Source organism: Bubalus kerabau, chromosome 3 (genome assembly GCF_029407905.1).
Source record: "Bubalus kerabau isolate K-KA32 ecotype Philippines breed swamp buffalo chromosome 3, PCC_UOA_SB_1v2, whole genome shotgun sequence".
NCBI lineage: Eukaryota > Metazoa > Chordata > Mammalia > Artiodactyla > Bovidae > Bubalus > Bubalus kerabau.
This window is the reverse complement of record NC_073626.1, coordinates 126,889,236-126,908,861: the sequence shown is the minus strand read 5'-3', so window position 1 is coordinate 126,908,861 and position 19,626 is coordinate 126,889,236. Positions and strand designations below refer to the sequence as shown.

The 19,626-nt window shown below is 47.2% G+C and overlaps 1 protein-coding gene across 5 annotated transcripts in view; it reads left to right on the top strand.

The window, feature by feature from the left end:
- Positions 1-19,626, top strand: part of TFCP2L1 (transcription factor CP2 like 1) — a 68,408-nt gene that overhangs the window by 25,197 nt on the left and 23,585 nt on the right. For all 5 annotated transcript variants that reach the window (XR_008712025.1, XR_008712024.1, XM_055572922.1 and 2 more), the window contains 4 exons: positions 13,139-13,215; positions 13,767-13,872; positions 14,518-14,624; positions 16,075-16,227. Coding sequence is in view for 3 of the 5 variants with exons in the window: in XM_055572922.1 (XP_055428897.1) it covers positions 13,139-13,215; positions 13,767-13,872; positions 14,518-14,624; positions 16,075-16,227 (443 nt within the window). In the remaining 2 variants the exon portion in view is untranslated. The remainder of the gene's footprint in view (positions 1-13,138; positions 13,216-13,766; positions 13,873-14,517; positions 14,625-16,074; positions 16,228-19,626) is intronic.

The following is a 19,626-nucleotide window of genomic DNA, read 5'->3' as shown; positions in this document are numbered from 1 at the left end:
AGTTCCTCCATTACTGTCCTGCTTCTGTCTGGATTCCAGTCTGGGATCCCACATGGCATATTGTTGAAATATTTCCTGGTCTCCTCTGATCTGTGACCACTTCCTGTTTTTTTTTTTTTTTTTTTGATGTGGACCATTTTTAAAGTCTTTATTGAGTTTGTTTATGTTTTGGTTTTTTAAAAGGCCTTGAGGCATGTGGGAGCATAGCTCCCCAACCAGGGATCGAACCTGCACCCCTTGCATTGAAAGGTGAAGTCTTAACCACTGGTCCACCTGGGAAGTCCCTATCTGATGTTTTTAAATGATGATACTGAGATTATTGCTTTTTGGGGTTGAAGCGACATGATGCGCTTGCCAGGGCACCATACTGGGGAATCATGACACTGACAATGTCTTTCTGCTGATGGTATTAACCTTGATGACTGAGTGTCTGCCAGGCTTCTCCACTGTGAAGTTACAATGTCCCTCTTTGTAACTAATAAATATTTTGGAGTGGAAAAGATATTTCTTTCTACATATAGTAATTGAAACACTATTGTAAGAGCTTTCTCTTATCTACTACTAATTTATTTATTCACTTATTTATTGTATCAGTCTCCAGTATTCTTACCTGGAGAATCCTATGGACAGAGGAGCCTGGCAGGCTGCTACTGTCCATGGGGTTGCAAGACTGTCCATGGGGTTGCAAGAGTTGAACACGACTTAGCGACTAAACCACCCACCACCATTGTATCAGTATATAAGTGGATATTTATTTTCTTTGTTGAAATTCAATACTATTGTTACCAGTTTTGTTTCTGAAATTGTTCCAGTTGTGACTATTGGGAGCTCCTTCAGATTGGCCCCCATGATGCTGTGACATGCCTCCATCCTTTTTTTGAGCATGTCCTCACTTTGGCACTGCCAGATGCTTAAGACAAGCTGAGCATCTTGTGTTTTCCCTGACCCCTGCCCTGGAAGCAATCCCCTCTAAAAGGGGTCTCTAGGCTGTGGTTTACTCTTCTACTTTTGTATAAACACACACATACTTACTGTCTTCCAAGTATTTATTGGGGATGCACTGTATGCCAGACACAGAGCCTAGTCCCTGGCATTCATAAGTAGCTGTGAGGAGGTTAAGGTTCAAGGTCACCCAGGTGGTGAGCCGTCAAGATCAGGACTCCGGTCTGTGATAGTAGTAAAGCCTTGCAGTAGTAAAGCGTGCCTTATGTGTGAGCACTCGGTCTCACACACTTGCCCAAGGCCACACATATGCAAGTGACAAGATACTTGCTAGAGATTCTGTGGCCTTGTGCTTCCTCCATCTGCTATTATTTCAGGACTGCTGGCGTCTGGCCCTCCATTCTCTGAGAGCTATCGAGGGCCTCCATTATGTTTTATGTGGCATTAATTACCCAAAGCAGTAACTGCTGGAAAGTAAACAACCTATAAATCTTGCCAGCCCGGGCAATTGCCTCCTGTTCTTGGGAACACGGTGATCTGGGCCAGAGGCCCTGTGCTGGGTTCCACTGGCTGGGCAGAGCTGCACTGCAGGAGTGCCCAGTGGGTACGGCCCCGGGATGGGTGGGTGGGCGGGCAGGCAGGGGTGTGTCTGCCCTGGGCAGCACCCTGACGGCAACAGTAGCTTTCCTTCCCCTAGACAGCCCAGAAGAAAGTCAGGTAGCCTGGAGCCCTGTTCCAGCTGGTAGCCTCGGACTGGGTGACCTTGAATGGCCTTGGGCGGACAGGATGCTCAGGGCTGGAGTGGTGGGGAGGGCATGCAATCCCCAGGACAGTGGCCGGGCATGGGTGGGGCTCAGTACACTTGTTGGTTGGAGGTGCTAGTCACGATGGGCGTTTACTGAGTCCTTATTACCTGCCCGGCTGCAGGTGCATGATCTCATTTCATCCGCACAACAGTTTGCAAAGAACATTTTGCAGATGTAGAATAAGAAGCAGAGGGGTTTGAGAACCTGCCCAGAATATGGGAGGGTCTGACCCTACCCCAGTGTGTCTGCTCTGACCCTGCTCCCCTCTCCCTGCTTGTCCTGGGCCAGGCCACAGGCTGCCACTACCTTGCGCGCATCAGCAGCTCCCTGGGCCTGGGTGACCTGACCCACAAAATGGGCACAGTCATCCTGTGCGGCAGGTTCTCCAGGTGGCCGCCTAGAGAGACCTAAGGGTCTGACCTCATCTGTGTGTCTGGTGGTCTGTTTATTGGGGAAACACTGTTTTTCCCAGATGCCCACCTGTCTGATTAACTTTTGGGTACCAACCTGATGCTGGAAGAAAAAAGTGCTGACCATTGTCACCCTGGTCACCTATTACAGGCTTGGGATAGTATGAGACAATGCTTCTCCGTTTCTTGTGCTGTATGTTTTTCACATTTACATGTAATGATCTTAATTGTTTTTAAAAAGTTAATGCTGCAAATATATATAATGTAAGAGGGAAGGGTCTTTCTCTGCATTATTAGTTCCATATCTTTGGCTCACAAGTATAGAGATATACATATAACACTTTAAAATATAAATATAATTACTGTGTACATATTATTCACTGACTTGTTTTTTCCCATTCATATGTATGTGTGTGTGTGGTGGCTTTTTTTTTCTATTGTGGATTTGGATCTGTTTAAGTTTTTTGGTTTCCACTATCTTTTTTTTTTAAAGTATAGTCTATGTGTAATATTATATAAGTTATAGGTGTACAGTATAGTGATTCACAGTTTTTAAAGGCTATATTTCATTTATTGTTATTACAAAAAATTGGCTGTATTGTATAATATATCCTTGTAACTTTACACATATGTAATCTTTTTTATTGAAGTATAGTTGATTTACAATATCATGTTAGTTTCAGGTGTACAGCAGTGATTCAGTTATACATTTATATGTACATTCTTGTGTGTATATATATATATATATATTCTTCTGCAGCTTCTCTCCCCTTATAGATTATTTCAAAATATTGAATATAGTTCCTTGTGCTCTACAGTAGGTCCTTTACATATGTAATCTTTTATTTTATTTAAAAAAAAGTTTTGGCTGTATTGGGTCTTAGTTGCAGCTCAGAGGCTCTCTAGTTGTGGTGAGCAGGCTTTGTTGCCGCAAGGCATGTGGGATCTTCCCAGACCAGGGACTGAACCCATGTCCCCTGCATTGGCAGGCAGATTCTTAACCACTGGACCACCAGGGAAGCCTCTGTTCTTTTTTATTTTTGACCATTCAGTTCATTTTGTTTTTAGCTGTACCAGTATTGCTGCATCGAATAGCTTCAGAAAAATATTTTTAATTTCATGTGTACCAGCAGTTCTGTAGACTAGAATGCAGGAGATGTGGTTGGATCCTAGGCTGTGTGTGTTTGTAGCTTTGATGGATATTGTCCAAAGGCTGGGACATCCCATCTCCCACTCCTGGCATGTGAAAGCTCATTTCCTCACATTTTGTCCTTGAGGGATGTTAGTAATCTGTTAAATGTTGGCCAGTCTGATAAATGAAACTGGCATTGCATTATTTTCATTCGGCCTGTCTTTGACCACTACAGAGGTTAAACATCTTTGCATGTTCTTGGCTTGGCTGACTAGTTCCAGCTCTGTTATTTGCTTTAGGGAATTCAGTGTCAGATTCTGCCACCATTAGTTAAAAACCTAAAACACGTCAGTACTGTCCAAGGGGCTAGGGTGTGTGTGTGGTGTGCACATGTGCATATCTAGTTCAGGTAAACTGGTAGCTGGTTTGAAGCTTCTTGCCAGCTGGTAGCCTGAGGAACAAAGTTGCAAAGCACTGTAAGAAGTTGCAAAGAAGGAAGAGCTCAGCAAGAGGAGTGAAAATTATGTGAAAATTTCACTTTCACTGTCCATGGAATGTTTAATTGGAATCCAACCATGCCCATTCATCCCTGTGCTATCTGTGGCTGTTTCCTTGTTACAGTGGCTGAATGCGGGAGATGTGATGGATCTTATGGCCACATGGTTGAAAATTGTCACTGCCCAGCCCTTCCTGGAGAAAATTTGCTGATGCCTGAGCTGGGAGATGTTGGTTACTGGGGGTTATATGAGGGAGGAGGGAGGAAGTTCGGTTTGCTGGGCCCTTGCCTGGGCTGGGCACCACTTAGAGGGCTTTGCCTTTATGTTTTATATAAGCTTCTTGGCAGGGTTTCCTCTTCTTTCCCCCTGTGCTCCTTGCCCTCTTTCCCCATTTCTGCTCCTCCCTGCATGGGGTGGAGGCAGGAAGGGGAGAGAGATGGAGGTTGGGTGAGAGGGAGGCATTCATCCCCTTGTGAGTGGTGTCAAGGCTTTTAGACAAAGTCTAGGCCATTCTTCCAGGTGGTGACCAAGCTCCCTAGAAGGCTCCTAGGGAGCCTCAGTTCAGCTGAGGGCTGCCCCCGAACCCCGAAGGCTGAAACCGGAACCCTAAAGTGGGAGGAGGTCACTGAGCTCCACTGGCCCCTACTGGTAGGGATGGAGCCTGTGGCCGTTGCTCCTCCGGCCCTGCCACGCCGTCACCTTGGTTCCTCTGGACAGGGCTGACTGCCATCTGCAGAGGCTGAATCCTGGCCCTGGGGCTCTTCCCTGCTTTCCTTTAAAAGGCCTTGATCTGCTCCATAGTGGAGGGTGGGGCAGAGTCATTGGAGGAAATTGCCTCAAAGGCTTTGGCAAAGCTTCGAAAAGCCAAGACGTGCTGTAATGACCTCATTGCAGGGGAGATTTTGAGCCAGGGACCTCCTATGCACCTGCATCAACCTGCTGTGCTAACTGCAATATTGTCCACATTTGGGAGGTGTGGAAACTGAGACTTACACAGGGAGCCAAAGTGATGGGCCCAGAGGGGAGTCTGGGCTCCAAACCTGGGTGCCAGCCAGATCCCCAAGATAATCGTAAGGGACTGCAGAAAAACACTGGTAGCTGCATAGCTGTGTAATGTTTACAATGACTGTTTAATTGCAGTATATGATTATGATTTTCTATATGCAGGCATGGTACACACTTAAAAAAATTAAGTTGAAGTGAGTTGATTAAATAAAACAGGCTCACATTTGCAGCAACATGGACGGATCTAGAGATTATCATACTCAGTGAAATAAGACCGAGAAAGACAAATATCATATGTTATCACTTATGTGTGGAATCTAAAATATGACATGATTTTATCTATAAAACAGACTCACAGACACAGAAAACAGATTTGTGGTTGCCCAGGGGTAGGGAGGTAGGGAAGGGATGGACTGGGAGTTGGGATTAGTAGATGCAAACTATTGTATATAGAATCAATAAACAAGAAGGTCCTCTTGTATAGCCTAGGGAACTATATTCATTATCCTATGATAAACCTTAATGGAAAAGAATATGAAAAAGAATATATGTATATATCACTGAATCATTTTGCTATATAGCAGAAATTATATAGCACAACTTTGTAAATCAATTATAGTTCAATCAATTAAAAACAATAGGCTGATACACTGCAGGTGATTTTTAATTTCAGTGGCAAAATTGTGGGATGGAGTGTGACTGAGTAAAGCAATGCAGCCCTTGCCCCCAGCATGTCCCTGGCACAGAGGGGGTGGTGTGGGGGCGTGTACAGTGGTGGCTCAGCAACGGGGCCCAAGAGAACCACCCTCTATAGCAGGACTGGGGAGTTGGAAACACACAACCATAATGCAATGCAGAATGCAGTGCAGAATGCGATGCCAGCTCCGAGAGTTCTTCCTCCACTGAATTCTTTTGTGTGAGAAATACTTGAACAACATGGGTTTGAACTGCACAGGTCCAGTGATACACAATATTAAATTCTTTTCAATAGCAAATACACAATCTGAAGTTGGTGGAGCCCAGGGATGCGGAGGAACCGCAGATCTGGAGGGCAGTCTCTGAGATTGTTTTCAGCCACGCTGAGCCCCTGACCCCTGCAATGTTCTAGGGTCAACTAATTCAGATCGACTGAATGCTCTAGAGATGAGAGAACAAATACTCATGTACCCAATGCGGTGTTTTCAGCCAAATTTGTTTCTGATTTTTACTTCTTTCTAATTCTGTTGCTTTTCCTCCCAAAAGCATAATCATGGTTGTGCAGTTGGTTATACCTCTGTACATAGGTCAGGAAGATCCCCTGGAGGAGGGCATGGCTACCCACTCCAGTATTCTTGCCTGAAGAATCCCATGGACAGAGGAGCCTGGAGGACTACAGTCAGTGAGGTCTCAAAGAGTTGGACACAACTGAGGGACTAACATGTTCGCTTTCACTGTGCACTCTAAAATTTTTACTCCTTGTACACTTTGCCATTAAAAATGACCAGTGCCATTTTTGCTGGCTCCAAACTTTATATAAAGTGGTTTTCTAGACATCCCTGTGCCCTTTGTTGAGTGTTTCTGAGATTTCTCCATGTTGGTGCGTGTCTCCAGAGGACTCGTTTTAAGTTCTGTGTGTTATTCCGTTTTTAAGTTCCATAATAGAATTGTCTTTCTCCTGTGACTGGATATAGTTGGTGACAATTTCTCACTGCAGCAAGCAATGCCACAGTAAACAGTTTTTGTCTAAGTCTCCCAGTGCTCATCAAGGATTTTCTTAGGACATTTCTTAAATTGATGTGCTTAACAGAAGGCCTCTGTGTCTTCAGCCTGACTTTCTTTCTTCCCCCTGAACTCTTGTCCCGGTGGTTGTATCTGTATAACACATCTATCAGCAGTGCCCCAAAGTCCATTCTCCACATGCTTAACTGAAATTTTTTGCCTTTCTGCACAGATGTTAGATGATATCTTATTTTACTTTACATTGCCCTGTTTACTTACACCATCCGGCACATCTTTCTGTGTGTTTGTTGACCTTTTTATGTTTTCATGGGATGACCATATATGGCCCAGTCTGCCAGGTCCTTTCCCATTGATAGAGACTGTGTAAATACTAACAGCACCTCTGGCATTTTCAAAAGTGTTGCTTTATAAATGTTAACAGAGAGAGTTTTTCCTACATGATGTAAAGGGCATAATTTTTTGTTTATGTATTTGTTTCTAGTTTAAAGAAACCTTTCCTATCCCACGGTCAAAAAGTAGTCTCATACTTTTTAAGAAATGTTTTAGAAAGTTTTGCTTTTTTTCTTATAGTTTCTAATCACTGAGAATTAACTTATTATGTGTGGTATGAGGTATGGATATATTTTTGCTGTATGGATAACCTCAACTTATCCCACAGTGTTGAAAAGTCTATCTTTTTAATTTTTATTTTTTTAAAAATATGTATTTATTTGGCTGCTTTGTGTCTCAGTTGCGTCATGTGGGGTCTTTTGTTTGTAACTCATGGGCTCTGGAGCTTGTGAGCTGAATAATTGAGGCTCGTGGGCTTAGCTGCTCCATGGCATGTGGCATCTTAGTTCCCTGACCAAGGATCAAATCTACATCCCCTGCATTGAGAGGCAGATTCTTAACCACTGGACCACCAGGGAAGTCCCCAAGTCTGTCTTTTTAAAATCATGTTATAGATCAAATTTCCATGTATCTAAAAATCTGTTTCTGGACTCTTTATTTTTTTTTTTTCTCCCATTGTTCTATTTGTCATCATTCCAAAAATGTCCTGGTTTTAGCTACTGTAACCTTATAATATGTTCAGAGTATTTTGTTTATTATTATTGAAATTTTTATTTTATTGAAGTATAGTTGATTTACAATTCTGTGTCAATTTCTGCTGTACAGCATAGTGATCCAGTTATATACACACATTCTTTTTCATATTCTTTTCTATTATGGTCTATCACAGGATATTGAGTGTAGTTCCCTGTGCTCTACAGAGTATTTTAAATGGGGTTGTAATATGTGTTTCAGGGAGACTAAATAGTCTATTCTAATAGACTAGAATAACACACCCAGTTTATCATGAGCAAGTGATATACCACAGAATGGTCACATAGCCACCAGACTTCTAAGACCCATCTTGGTTCAGAGAACTTAGGTCATGGGCCTTAGGAATTTGAGCCTTGAAAGAAAGGGGAAGGTTTTGGTAGATGGAACAGGGTCATGAAATGAAATGAATATCAAGAAATTCAGGAGCTTCCTGAGTATCAGAACCAGAAGGGGGCATTGGAAGCCACTAGACACTGTGTGGAGTAGTTTGGCTAAGTGACCAGTCTTCAGAGTCCAACAGACCTGGGTTTGATCTTCAACAAGATACTTAATCTCTGACTTTATTTCCTCATCTCTACAGTGGGAGCCATACTGGGTTTTCCTCATAATATGGTTGCTGCTGCTGCTGCTGCTAAGTCACTTCAGTTGTGTCCGACTCCTCGCGACCCCATAGATGGCAGCCCACCAGGCTCCCCTGTCCTTGGGATTCTCCAGGCAAGAACACTGGAGTGAGTTGCCATTTCCTTCTCCAATGCATGAAAGTGAAAAGTGAAAGTGAAGTCGCTCAGTCGTGTCCAACTCTTTGCAACCCTGTGGACAGCAGCCTACCAGGCTCCTCCGTCCATGGGATTTTCCAGGCAAGAGTACTGGAGTGGGTTGCCATTGCCTTCTCCGAAGATGGTTGAGAGGGCTAAATGAAATAATGCTCAGAAGGGCTTAGCAATGTCCCAACTCATCGCTGGATGACAGTTAAGTGATGGTGGTTTATTTATTATTCTATCCCCTTGATTCTAGGGCTTCCCAGGTGATGCTAGTGGTAAAGAACCCACCTGCCAATGCAAGAGATACAAGAGACGCAGGTTTGATCCCTGGGTCGGGAAGATCGCCTGAAGGAGGGCATGGCAACCCACTCCAGTATTCTTGCCTGGGAAATCCCATGAACACAGGAACCTGGCAAGCTACAGTCTATGAGGTCTCAAAGGGTTGGACATGACTGAGCGCACGCACATATCACACCCATCCCTTGATTCTAAGACCAACTTTTTTTTTCTTTTTCCACATTTCACAATTCTGAAATTAGAACAGGCTTTACTATCATACTGTGTAGCAAGCAGAGGATTTTGCAGACAAGGAAATGTTTTATCTAGGGTCATGGAAAAAGTCGAGTTGGCCCTCCTAGGAATTACCTTTATTTACAGTCCTAAAGGGAAGAAGGAAGGAGAACAGAGTACCATATTGCCTGGGGATGTGGTTGTTGAGGTGCTTTATATGCCACCAGATGCTGTGGGTAGACTTTAACCAGCACACAGAATGAAACCAGATGCCTTCAGAAAGGTGAAGGTGAGAGAGAGTCCTCTGTCCTGCAGACAACACCCACCAGGTTGGATGAGCTCAAGTTTCTGCCCCTGGCTCCATCCACCACTGACTAGCCGTGTACTTGTTCAAGTCAGGTAACCTCTCTGAGCCTCTGCTTCCTTCAGGCGGTACTCATAATCTAAACTGCGCTGTTGATTCAGGTGAGTTAATCTCTGGGCAGACTTTCACGCTGAGTCAGCACCCAGTAAATGGAAGCTGTTAGGTGTTTCCTAAAGGCATGTTTTTCCCCACCCACCTCCTGGCCACTGTTTTTCTTGGGGGTGACTTTCTTGATCTTTCTTCCCCTCAACTGTAGAAATCTTGCCTGCTCTTTAAAGTCCATGGCAAATGTTCTCTCCTTGTTCAAACCCTTCCTCCCCACCTCCCCATTCTAGGTGAGGATCACCCGCTTTGGATCTCCGTCGTTTCTTAGAGGCATTCTTCTTTTTAGTTATTTTTCTTTCTTTTTAATTTTAATTGAATTTTTATTATATAATGGAGTAAAATGGCAACCCACTCCAGTACTCTTGCCTGGGAAATCCCACGGACAGAGAAGCCTGGCGGGCTACAGTCCTTGGGGTCCCAAGAGTCAGACACAACTGAGCAACTAAACCACCACCACACCATAGTTTATTTACAGTGTCATTTTAATTTCAGGTTTGTAGCAGAGTGATTCATTTATATATACATGTATCTATTCTTCTTTTCAGATTCTTTCCCATATAGGTTATTATAGAATATTGAGTAGAGTTCCTTGTGCTGTAGTAGGTCCTAGTTGTTTATTTTATACATAATAGAGTGTATATGTTAATCCCAAACTCCTAAGTTATGCCTTTCCAGTTTTCCCCTTTGGTGACTGTAAGTTCATCTTCTAAATCTGTGAGTCTGCTTCTGTTTTGTAAATAAGTTCATTTGTGCTGTATTTTAGATTCCACATATAAGTGATATCATATGGTATTTGTCTTTCTCTGTTTGATCTGTTTCACTTAGTATGACAGTCTCTAGGGTTTGCCTTATGCCGGTGCTGTTTTGGTGTATCCAGAGGATTGCCATCCCTTTGAGGGCAGGAGTGTGTCTTGAAAACCCTATAGTTTCAGCACAGAGGAGCCTTGCAGAGACCCGAGTCGCTCCTCTGCGTCAGACAGTACAGTGTTGAGCAGAACACACGCAGCCCTGGGCCTTGACAGAGCCCACTTTCTGTGGCTCCCACAGGTGCCTAGAAATGAGGCTGGCCAAGCAGAGAGATGCCCTCATCCCCCAGGTCATTTCAGCCCCAGGTCAATTCTGCCACCCTGACCTTGTTCATCAGCCCGATTGTTGGTGTTGTGCGGGGTCGGAGGGGGCTGGGAGGCGTATTGGCATTGAGGCAGCCTGAATGGAGAGGGAGCCAGGTTTCTGTCTGAAGCCTGAGCAGGGGGATGTAGAGTGGCTGGGGGACTCCATGGGGAAGCATAGGGGGAAGGTCTCTGCTGCTGGTAGAGGTGGCTGGGACCCTGGACCTGAAGTCCCACTTAGTAGCTCTGATCCCCAAATAATGGCTGCCTGTGATGCTCGGGCCTGGGAATTACTCTGTGTGGCACGGGAGATACCTTCTGCCAGGCCTGAGCTGAGCTTGCCCTGCAGAGCCTGGGGTCAGTGTTAATGGGGCCCTAGGGTGCCTGTAAACCCACAGTAATGACCATTTGGGCCTTGGGCTTCATGCCAGAGCCGGCTGCGTTCTTCCTTGGGGAAGGTAGAGGACACTGGAAAAACCAGTTAGGGCGTGGGAGGCTCCATTTCATGTAGCTGTCACGGGAGTGTTGGCTCAGGAGCCCGGAAATGTTATGTGAAAAATCTGGCTTTTTCAGAAAGGTACTAGTGTCGGTTCAGATCAGCAAGACCCTTCGGAACCAGCATGAGGGCAGGGCAGGAGTTTGGAGTTCTGTGCCTTTTCCTTTTGACGGGATGTGCCCAGCAGGACAACCTGAGTGGTTTCCATGGTCTTGGCCTGAATGGAGAGGGAGCCAGGGCTGGTGCAAGCCAGTTGGACAAGTCCTGCCTTCCTGAAGGGAGAAGGGAACTTCGCTGAGTGGGCATCTCTGAGCCCAGCCAGCACTGTGTCCATGACCACACCACTGGGTCCCTCTGCTCATCTCCCAAGATTCACCTGGCATTTGGCACATGGTTGCTCAGCAAATACTTGGAATGAATGATTGATTTCAGTGTCTGTCCATTATGTTTTTCATTGAGAGGAGGACTATAGTAGTTTCATGGGGTTGCTTTAACAAAAGAACTACAAACATATTGGCTTAAAACAAAGCAGAAGTTTATTCTATCCCAGTTCTGGAGGCCAGAAGTCGGGAATCCGCCACAGCCGTGGGGGCTTTAGGAGAGAATTTGTTCTTTGCGTCTTTTGGCTTCAGGTGGCTCCAGGCACTCCTTGGCTTGTGGCCTCATCAGTCCAGTCTCTGCTCCTATGGGTCCCTGCTCCTTCTTTTCTCTGTGTGTCCTCTTACAAGGGCACTTGTCATTGGATGTAGGGACCTCCAGGACAAACCAGGATCATCTCTCTCACCTCAATATCCTTAACTTAATTGCATCTGCAAAAACTTTTTCCAAAGCAAAGATAATATTCTCAGGTTCTGGAGATTAGGGTATGGACATATCTTTTGGGGGCTACAATTCAACCCACTCCAGGGAGTCTTAATATTTGTCTAATCATTGCTTTTTTAGATATAGTAAGACTGTTAACCACTGGGTTTGTGCCGCTCCTAGATGCATATATATCTTTATCTGTGTCTTTCTCTACATTAGATTTCCTTTTTTTTCATTGATTTAGGTTCAGTCCTTCCCCATTGAGTGTCTGATAAACAATCATTCATGTTAACACAAAACTTTAGGAAATTAACTTTTTAAGCTAGTGGTAACTTGGATTAAATCTGCAAAACCCAGGAAACCTGAGTGAGGTCTGGGGTTTAGTTAATTGCACTGTGCCGTGGTCAGTTTTGATAATGTACCATAGTGAATTCAGATGCCACCCCTGAGGGAAGCTAGGGGATGATACTCAGGACCTTTGTGTACTATTTTTATAACTTCTTGAGAGCCTATCATTATTTAAAAAAAAATTTTTTTTAACAGTTTGATTGGATATACCAAGACCAATGATGACATCATTTGTTCTCTCTTATTTGCAACACATCCATTGTTGAGCTGCAATGTGTGGCCAGGTGTTTTAGAATTGTCGCTGAACTTGATTTGGAAAAAGTTGACATCGTTTGATAGGTGGTCTTTCTGTCTAGGAATGTTTTGTGTTGTATTTTTTCAAGGTATGTTTTATCTTCCAGTAAAATGTGTGTAGTTTTCTTCAGGTAACTTGTAGATATTTTAAAGTTTGGGGTTTTAAGTTTGTTCTTATGGATGGATCTTTTCCCTATCTGTATTCTTTAACTGGCTCTTGCTGGTTACATGTCCCCAAACAGAATCCCCACACCTTTCAAATACATGAAATTCTTTTAGCTTGAGAAAATGCTCTTCATTCTGCAGTTAGAGACAATGTTTAACAGGTTTTTATTCATTCCTTTAAACTTGCTTTCAGAAAGGGTCCATCTGTTCAGTTATTGAATGTAGGTTTAAGTATTTGTTTTCTTCATCTGAGTGTATGAGGGATGTTCTTTATAAAGAAATACAAAGTTGTGCTCTGTAAATGTAATGTTAACTGTATTGTTTTGGATTCTGTCTTTGAACATTGTAGAGGTGCTCTCTCCAGGGGTCATGTGCATTACCTAGGGGGCCCTGGGTCCCTACCAGGTCAGATGGACAAATGGGGTGTCCTGTCCATAGTGTGATACGAACTTTTCTTGTCCCTGGCTTTTCTTCTCTGCTTTGGTCGCAGAGCCATGAGGCCTGGGTGGGCATTGAGAAGGCCTCTAGCTTGCCGAAGCCCCAAAATTGAAAACAGAAGTGGAAAATGTACCATTAACCTCCCTCCAGGTCAGTCTTATGAAATCCGACTGCTGGAGAACAGGAAACTGGGAGATTTTCAGGATCTGAACACAAAATATGTGAAGGTAAGGCTCCGGTCTGCACCTTGCCTGGGTACCTGGGGGTGCTTGATTGGGGGCCTAACACCTGGGCTTGCACTGGGAATCAGGAGTGCCTGGGAGGTTTGGGGAAAGCTCCAGGGACAGAGGTGGGCTCAAGGTCCCTGGAGTGTGTGGTCTGAGGGGCCTTGGTCAGGCCGGCAGTGCTGGGAGCTGATGGCCAGGTCACACAGACTCAGGTTGCAGCCTGGCTTTGTCTCTTCCCAATGTTTTCTGAGCCTCAATTTGCTCACTTGCACAGAAGGTTTGTAAATGACCCCTGTGTACAAAGCACGTAGCAGCCCCTTGAGAGCAGGGCATCCCTCGCTGTTTGTGCTGCTGTTCCTATTGTTGGGGTTCCAAGGAGGGAGGGGCGACATGAGGAGCTAGGGGGAAAGGCCCCAGGCAGAGGACCTCGGAGGAAGAGAGGTTTGTCTGATTGGGGGAAGGTCAGGGTGGGTTCCTTGCGGGTCCCTCTGGGCCCTACACTCAGCTGTTCTCCCCCCTGCCACCCCCCCGACCCTGGCCCCGGCCCCCAGAGCATCATCCGCGTGGTATTTCATGACCGGCGTCTGCAGTACACGGAGCACCAGCAGCTGGAGGGCTGGCGGTGGAGCCGGCCTGGGGACCGGATCCTGGACATTGGTGGGTTTCTGGGCTGAATGGGGGGGTTCTTCCTGGGCACCATCAGGACCCAGCAGTGTCCAGGGCCTCTTACCACACTTCTGCCTTGTGTGAAACCCCATGGGAGCTGGTGGAGGTGACCACATCATGAGCCCTGCCCTCGGGGAGTACCCCTTTTGGGGTACATGGGGAGGGGCATTTAGAAATAAGGACCTGTTGTCAGGAAGTGAGAAGCAGGGAAACCTTCACAGAAGGATCCTGACTTGATGGAGGGCAGGGTGGGCATCAGAGAGGGGACAACCGAAATGGAACTGAGGGCTCAGGCAGTGGTCCACAGGCTTTTTATTCACAAAACTTGGGGCCAGATGGGTTTTGGAATTCAGAAGTTGGAATAATAGTAGGGTGTGTAGACCTGCAGTCGGGTCGCACCACGAACAGGCCATGTTCTTGTAGCCATATAGAGTGATGGCACACAATGGGGCGGGGTCGGAATAGCTTCATGGAGATTCAAGTCAGGATTCTGCCAAATGAGTTACGCAGAACCTAGCTTTCAGAACTCTTGGCGTTTCAAATTGTGTAAGGAGTTTGGACCTGTAATAGGAGTCCTTCCCGAAATATTGGGAGTGGCTGACGATTGCACCTTTGTGTGTGTGTGTGTGTGCACAGATATTCCACTGTCTGTTGGTATCTTGGACCCCAGGGCCAGCCCGACCCAGCTGAATGCAGTAGAGTTTTTGTGGGATCCTTCAAAGAGAGCATCTGCGTTCATTCAGGTGAGCAGGAAGGAGGTTGCCCTTTGTGAGGAGGTCAGAACTTTGGGGTCCATCGTGTTGTTTCTCAAAACTATCCATGCGTGGGGCCTTGATGGGCTTTTGCCCTTGGTTACAGGCAAGGAGGCTGAGAGGGAGGGTGAGTGGAGCCCAGAGCCATGAGACTGGTTGGTCACTGGGGCTAGGAGGAAGATTTGGGATGTTGTAGACTCCTGTGTGGGTGTTGCTTATCAATATGTAAGCTTTTTACACAGTAACTGAGTCCTAGCATAAATAATTTGAAGTACAAATTTTTTTTCATAATTGTTTCTGTTATTAAATGTTTAATTCTGAAGCTCCTGGTATGAAAGTGAAAGTCTTAGTTGCTCAATTGTGTCCGACTCTTTGCAACCCCATGTACTGTATATCCTGCCAGGCTCCTCTGTCCATAGGATTCTCCAGGCAAGAATACTGGAGTGGGTTGGCCATTTCCTTCTCCCGGGGATCTTTCCAACTCAGGGATCAAACCCGGGTCTTCTGCATTGCAGGCAGATTCTTTACCATCTGAGCCAACAGGGAAGCCCATAAGAGCTTCTGCTATGGATCTGACCTTGTGTTAAACACTACAGCGGATCCAGGTGCCCAAGGGCATGGCCAGGGCACTGTGCTTCTGGGCCAGGGCCCTGTGCCTCTGGCTCTCTCACTTGCTGTGGGTCCCTTTTCGAGCTTCTTGGTTTTCCTCCCTGTCTTATAAATTAGAGAATGAAAACAGAGCCATGACCACAGGCCTGGTTCATAGTAATCGCTCAGTGAGGGTAAGCGACCTTTTTGCCTTGCATAGTTAAAATACTCGAATTGCATTTCAAAAGAATTATTATAATGTTATTGTTTATTATTACAACAATATGTATTTGTATTGAGTTGGCCAGAAAGTTTGTTCGGATTTTTCATACCACCTTTTGGAAAAAACTGCAACTAACTTTTTCACCAACTCAATATTATGACAATGTGATTATGTTATTATAGCAATCAGTACACATCAAGTGCTTTCTATGTAGCAGGCACTTATCAGAAGTCAAGAAATGGTTCTAGCTTCTGGCCTGGCCTGAGTAACCTGGGGACTAAGGGACTAGGCTCCTAAGGACTAAGCTGTGGTCCCTGCTCTGTGGTCTCTGGGATTTGTCCAGGCAGAGGTCTCAGGGGGAGGAGTGAGAGAGAGTTATGGGGTCAGTGGGCCTGGAGTAATGGCAAGGACTTAGCTGGTCAGGCAGGGCCTCCAAGGTCAAAGGATGGAAGTGAGAGGCTGTGGGGGGTGGCCAGTGGCCTGATGCAGTGGCCAGCACTGGGGGACAGCGGGGAGGTGGATGCGGGTCTGACTGTGTGGGATGGACACATCTCCTGGGAGAGGAGCTCCTGGGGGTTCAGACCCCACCCTCGGCCACCTCTGGCTAACTGCCTACCGCATCCCCCGCAGGTGCACTGCATCAGCACCGAGTTCACCCCGAGGAAGCACGGGGGTGAGAAGGGTGTGCCCTTCCGGGTGCAGATCGACACCTTCAAGCAGAGCGAAAATGGAGAGTACTCGGAGCACTTGCACTCAGCCAGCTGCCAGATCAAGGTGTTCAAGGTAAGATGGCCGCCAGCGCCCCGCCCACCGCCACCCCAGCCCAGGACTGGAGGCCAACACCCCAGAGCTCAGCAATGAGGGCAAGGGCTAGGGGCTCCTGCCTGGGCTCTTTCACCCTCACAGGCAGCCGGGCTCAGCTCTGCTTGACCAGAGTGATGGGACTGGCACGGTTAGAGATTTCTGTTTTCCTCCCATGCACTTTGGCCACAGAGTCTGTGATTGCCCATTAGAGTCTCCTTAAAAAACAAGTCAGGAGACCCCCTTTGAAGGTCCTGACCATGGATGTTGTTTTTTTTTTAATGTTTTTATAGCAGTATAGTTAATTTACAAAGTTGTGTTAGTTTCAGGTGTATAGCACAGTGATTCAGTTATATGTATCAATTCTTTTCCATTACAGCTTATTACAGAATATTTCATATAGTGCCCTGTGCTGTACAGTGGGTCCTTGTTGGTTACCTCTTTTACACATGTTATTGTGTATCTGTTAATCCCAGTGGATGCTGTTCTTTAGGGCCCCAAGACCCTTGTCCCTCTGCAGTGGCCTCCTGGTACCGCCTCCCTTTTCCTTTCTTGCCTCTCCCCCTGCAGTTGCCTGTCATTGTTTCTCATCCCAGCTCTCTGGACAGATTATTTCCTAAAAATGACTGCCAGTGGTGCAGCTCAAGGTGGCCCTGGGGGGAGGGGGTGACAGCAGAGTCCACGTCACTCTGGTGGGCGCACCGGCCCTGAGCAGGACCGCTGCCAGCAGATGGGACCTGCCCGCTTTCCTGGGGAATCCCAGCAGGTGCCTGAGGACCAGCCCTGGTGCCTTTCCCTTTCCTTCTGGTCTTTCGCAATCGGGACCTGGGGACTTATTGACAGAGTTCCAGCTGCTGGAGCTGGAGATTCCAGAGGGAGAGGCTGTAGAAACGAGGGCCTGTCCCAGAAGAAGCTGGGTCAGTGTTGCTGTTTCTGAGCTAGGGATAGATGTGGAAATAAGCGCCCACAGGTAGAACCATCAGCCTGGTGGCAGAGTGCTCATCTGGCCTGTTTCCCAATTGGACAGGAAGGCCCTGAAGCTGCTGTGTCTGCACTTAGGTGACCACACAGCTGGGCAGCCAGCTTCATCCCCACTAATAGTGTCTGGCCATCTGTGGGCTATGGGCAAAGGGTTCTGAGGCCCTGGCCAGGCTCTATGTGTTGGTGGACGTGAGTTTGTCTCTGCTGCCCGAGTGGTGGCACCTCCAGAAACCTACTTCAGCATGATGAAGACTTGAATCTGGCCTCTGAAGGAAGTTACATTTCTCCCCCATATTTATATCTCCCTCCTGATGTAAAAAAAAAAAAAATCACCAAAGTTGAATGGCTTAATACTACATTATCTTCTAATGCTGAAGTCTGAAATGGGTTTCACTGGGCTAGGGTCAGGTGTCAGGAAGGTTAAATTCCTTTCTGGAGGCCCTAGGGGAGAATCTCTTTCCTTGGCATCTCCAGCTTCTAGAGGCATCTGCTTTCCTTGGCCCGTGGCCCCTCCTCCATCCTCAAAGCCAGCATTACCCCAATCCCTCCATGCTCCCCCCAACACACACTTTAAGCCTCCATGATTACACTGGGCCCACTGGGATGATCCAGGCTCACCTTCCTATTTTAGTCACTCACTGTTGGCAATCCTGATTCCATTTGCAACCTTGCCCTATTGTGCCCTAAGGTAACATTCTCCCAGGCTCTGGGAATTAGGACGGGGCCATCTTTGGAGAGCATTAGTCTGCAGATCCTGTTTACCAGTGCCTCTGGTCTTGGGTTCTTGATTCTAGCTCCCCCTGGACAGCTCTGAGGCTGCACAGTAGTGGTCTCTGCCTGTCCTGCAGTCCCATCCTCTCTTGGTTGTGTGCAGACCACATCCCACCAGCCATCTTCTGCCCTCAGGTGGTGGTGCATCCAGTGTGATGCCCTGGGATCAGGCCCTGGGCCAGGCAGTAGGAGGGAGGAGCAGTCTGTGCCAGGGATGCCCAGTTCTCCCCATGGCCCCCTGCTAGCTCCCCCTCTTACACCTCAAGGCGGGCACTCAGAAATGAGGCCTCTACCTGGCTCCTCAACACCACACCAGGCCTTACTGGGGGAATTGAGCTGGAAGCTGCTTTGGCATCTCCTGCAAGAGGGAAGGAGCATCTATCACCCAAAATGAAAGTGAAAGCGAAAGTTAGTTAGTCGCTCCGTCGTTGGTGTCCGGCTCTTTGTGACCCCATGGACCATAGCCCACCAGGCTCCTCTGTCCATGGAATTCTCCAAGCAAGAATGCTGGAGTGGGTAGCCATTCCTTTCTCCAGGGAATCTGCCTGACCCAGGGATCCTACCTGGGTCTCTTGCATTTCAGGCAGATTCTTTACCATCTGAGCCGCCAGGGAAGCCCTGTCACCTGAGATGAGCTCCTCAGAATGCCTGAGGTGGCCTGGCCACCCACCCACAGGAGCAGTTGAGATAGGTGTGCACCAGGGCCAGGCAGAGCCCTGCCAAACTGCCTGTAACTCTCCCATCTCATGTCACCCTGGTTACTAGGAAGCCCCTGGCTTCTTGGGTTGCTGCCCTGGGGCTCTGTGGGGATGTCTTAGGACTCTCCCTTCCTGCCAACTCCTTGCAGGGGCCTCCCTGGGGCTGAGTGGTTCTCCCACAGGCATGCTCAGCCTTGTTCTGCCAGTAATGCTTCTGGGCCGGGAGAAGGGCCTCCTTTCTGGGACAGGATGGAGGTGGAGCAGGGAAACCAGATGATGGGGGTCCAGCTGCCGCACGCCTGGCTCTCCCACTGGACACCAGATCCGTTGTTCATGTCTCCATAGGACCCCGAGCAAAGATCCCTCCCTCCAGCCTGGATGTCCCCTCAAAGGCTATTTCCTAATGCCCCCTGAGTTGGGAGTCAGCAGCTGCAGCCTGAGGAAAGTGCCCACCAGGATGATCCCAAAGGCACCATGGAGCGGAAGGGTGGATTTTCTTCCCTGACTGCCCACCTCGCGTGGTCTGCCCTATACAGAGTAAAACGCTCAGTTCAGGGCCCTGTGGAGTCTCGATATCTGACCCCACCCACCAGACTGTGAACTCAGTCTTAGTGGTCCAAACGGTTCCCGTCAGCTGGGCCTGCTGGAGCCAGCGTGGTGGCTGTGCCCAGCTCTTCTAACCTGGAGTCTTGACTCAATCAGCATGTGGTTCCTCTCTGGTCTCGATGGGTCACTGGACCTTCTGTCTCCTTAATCTGTAAATGAGGCCGATAGTAGTACCTGTGAGGCCTGGATACCTGTGAATTCCTCAGGTGTTCTGGGCGCCCAAGACAGGCCATGTCAGGATGGATGTTACCCTGCAGGCAGACTGTAAGCTGGGAGTGTGCCCAGAGCCCTAAATGTTAGGGGCAAGGAGGCTTTAGAGGTGGAC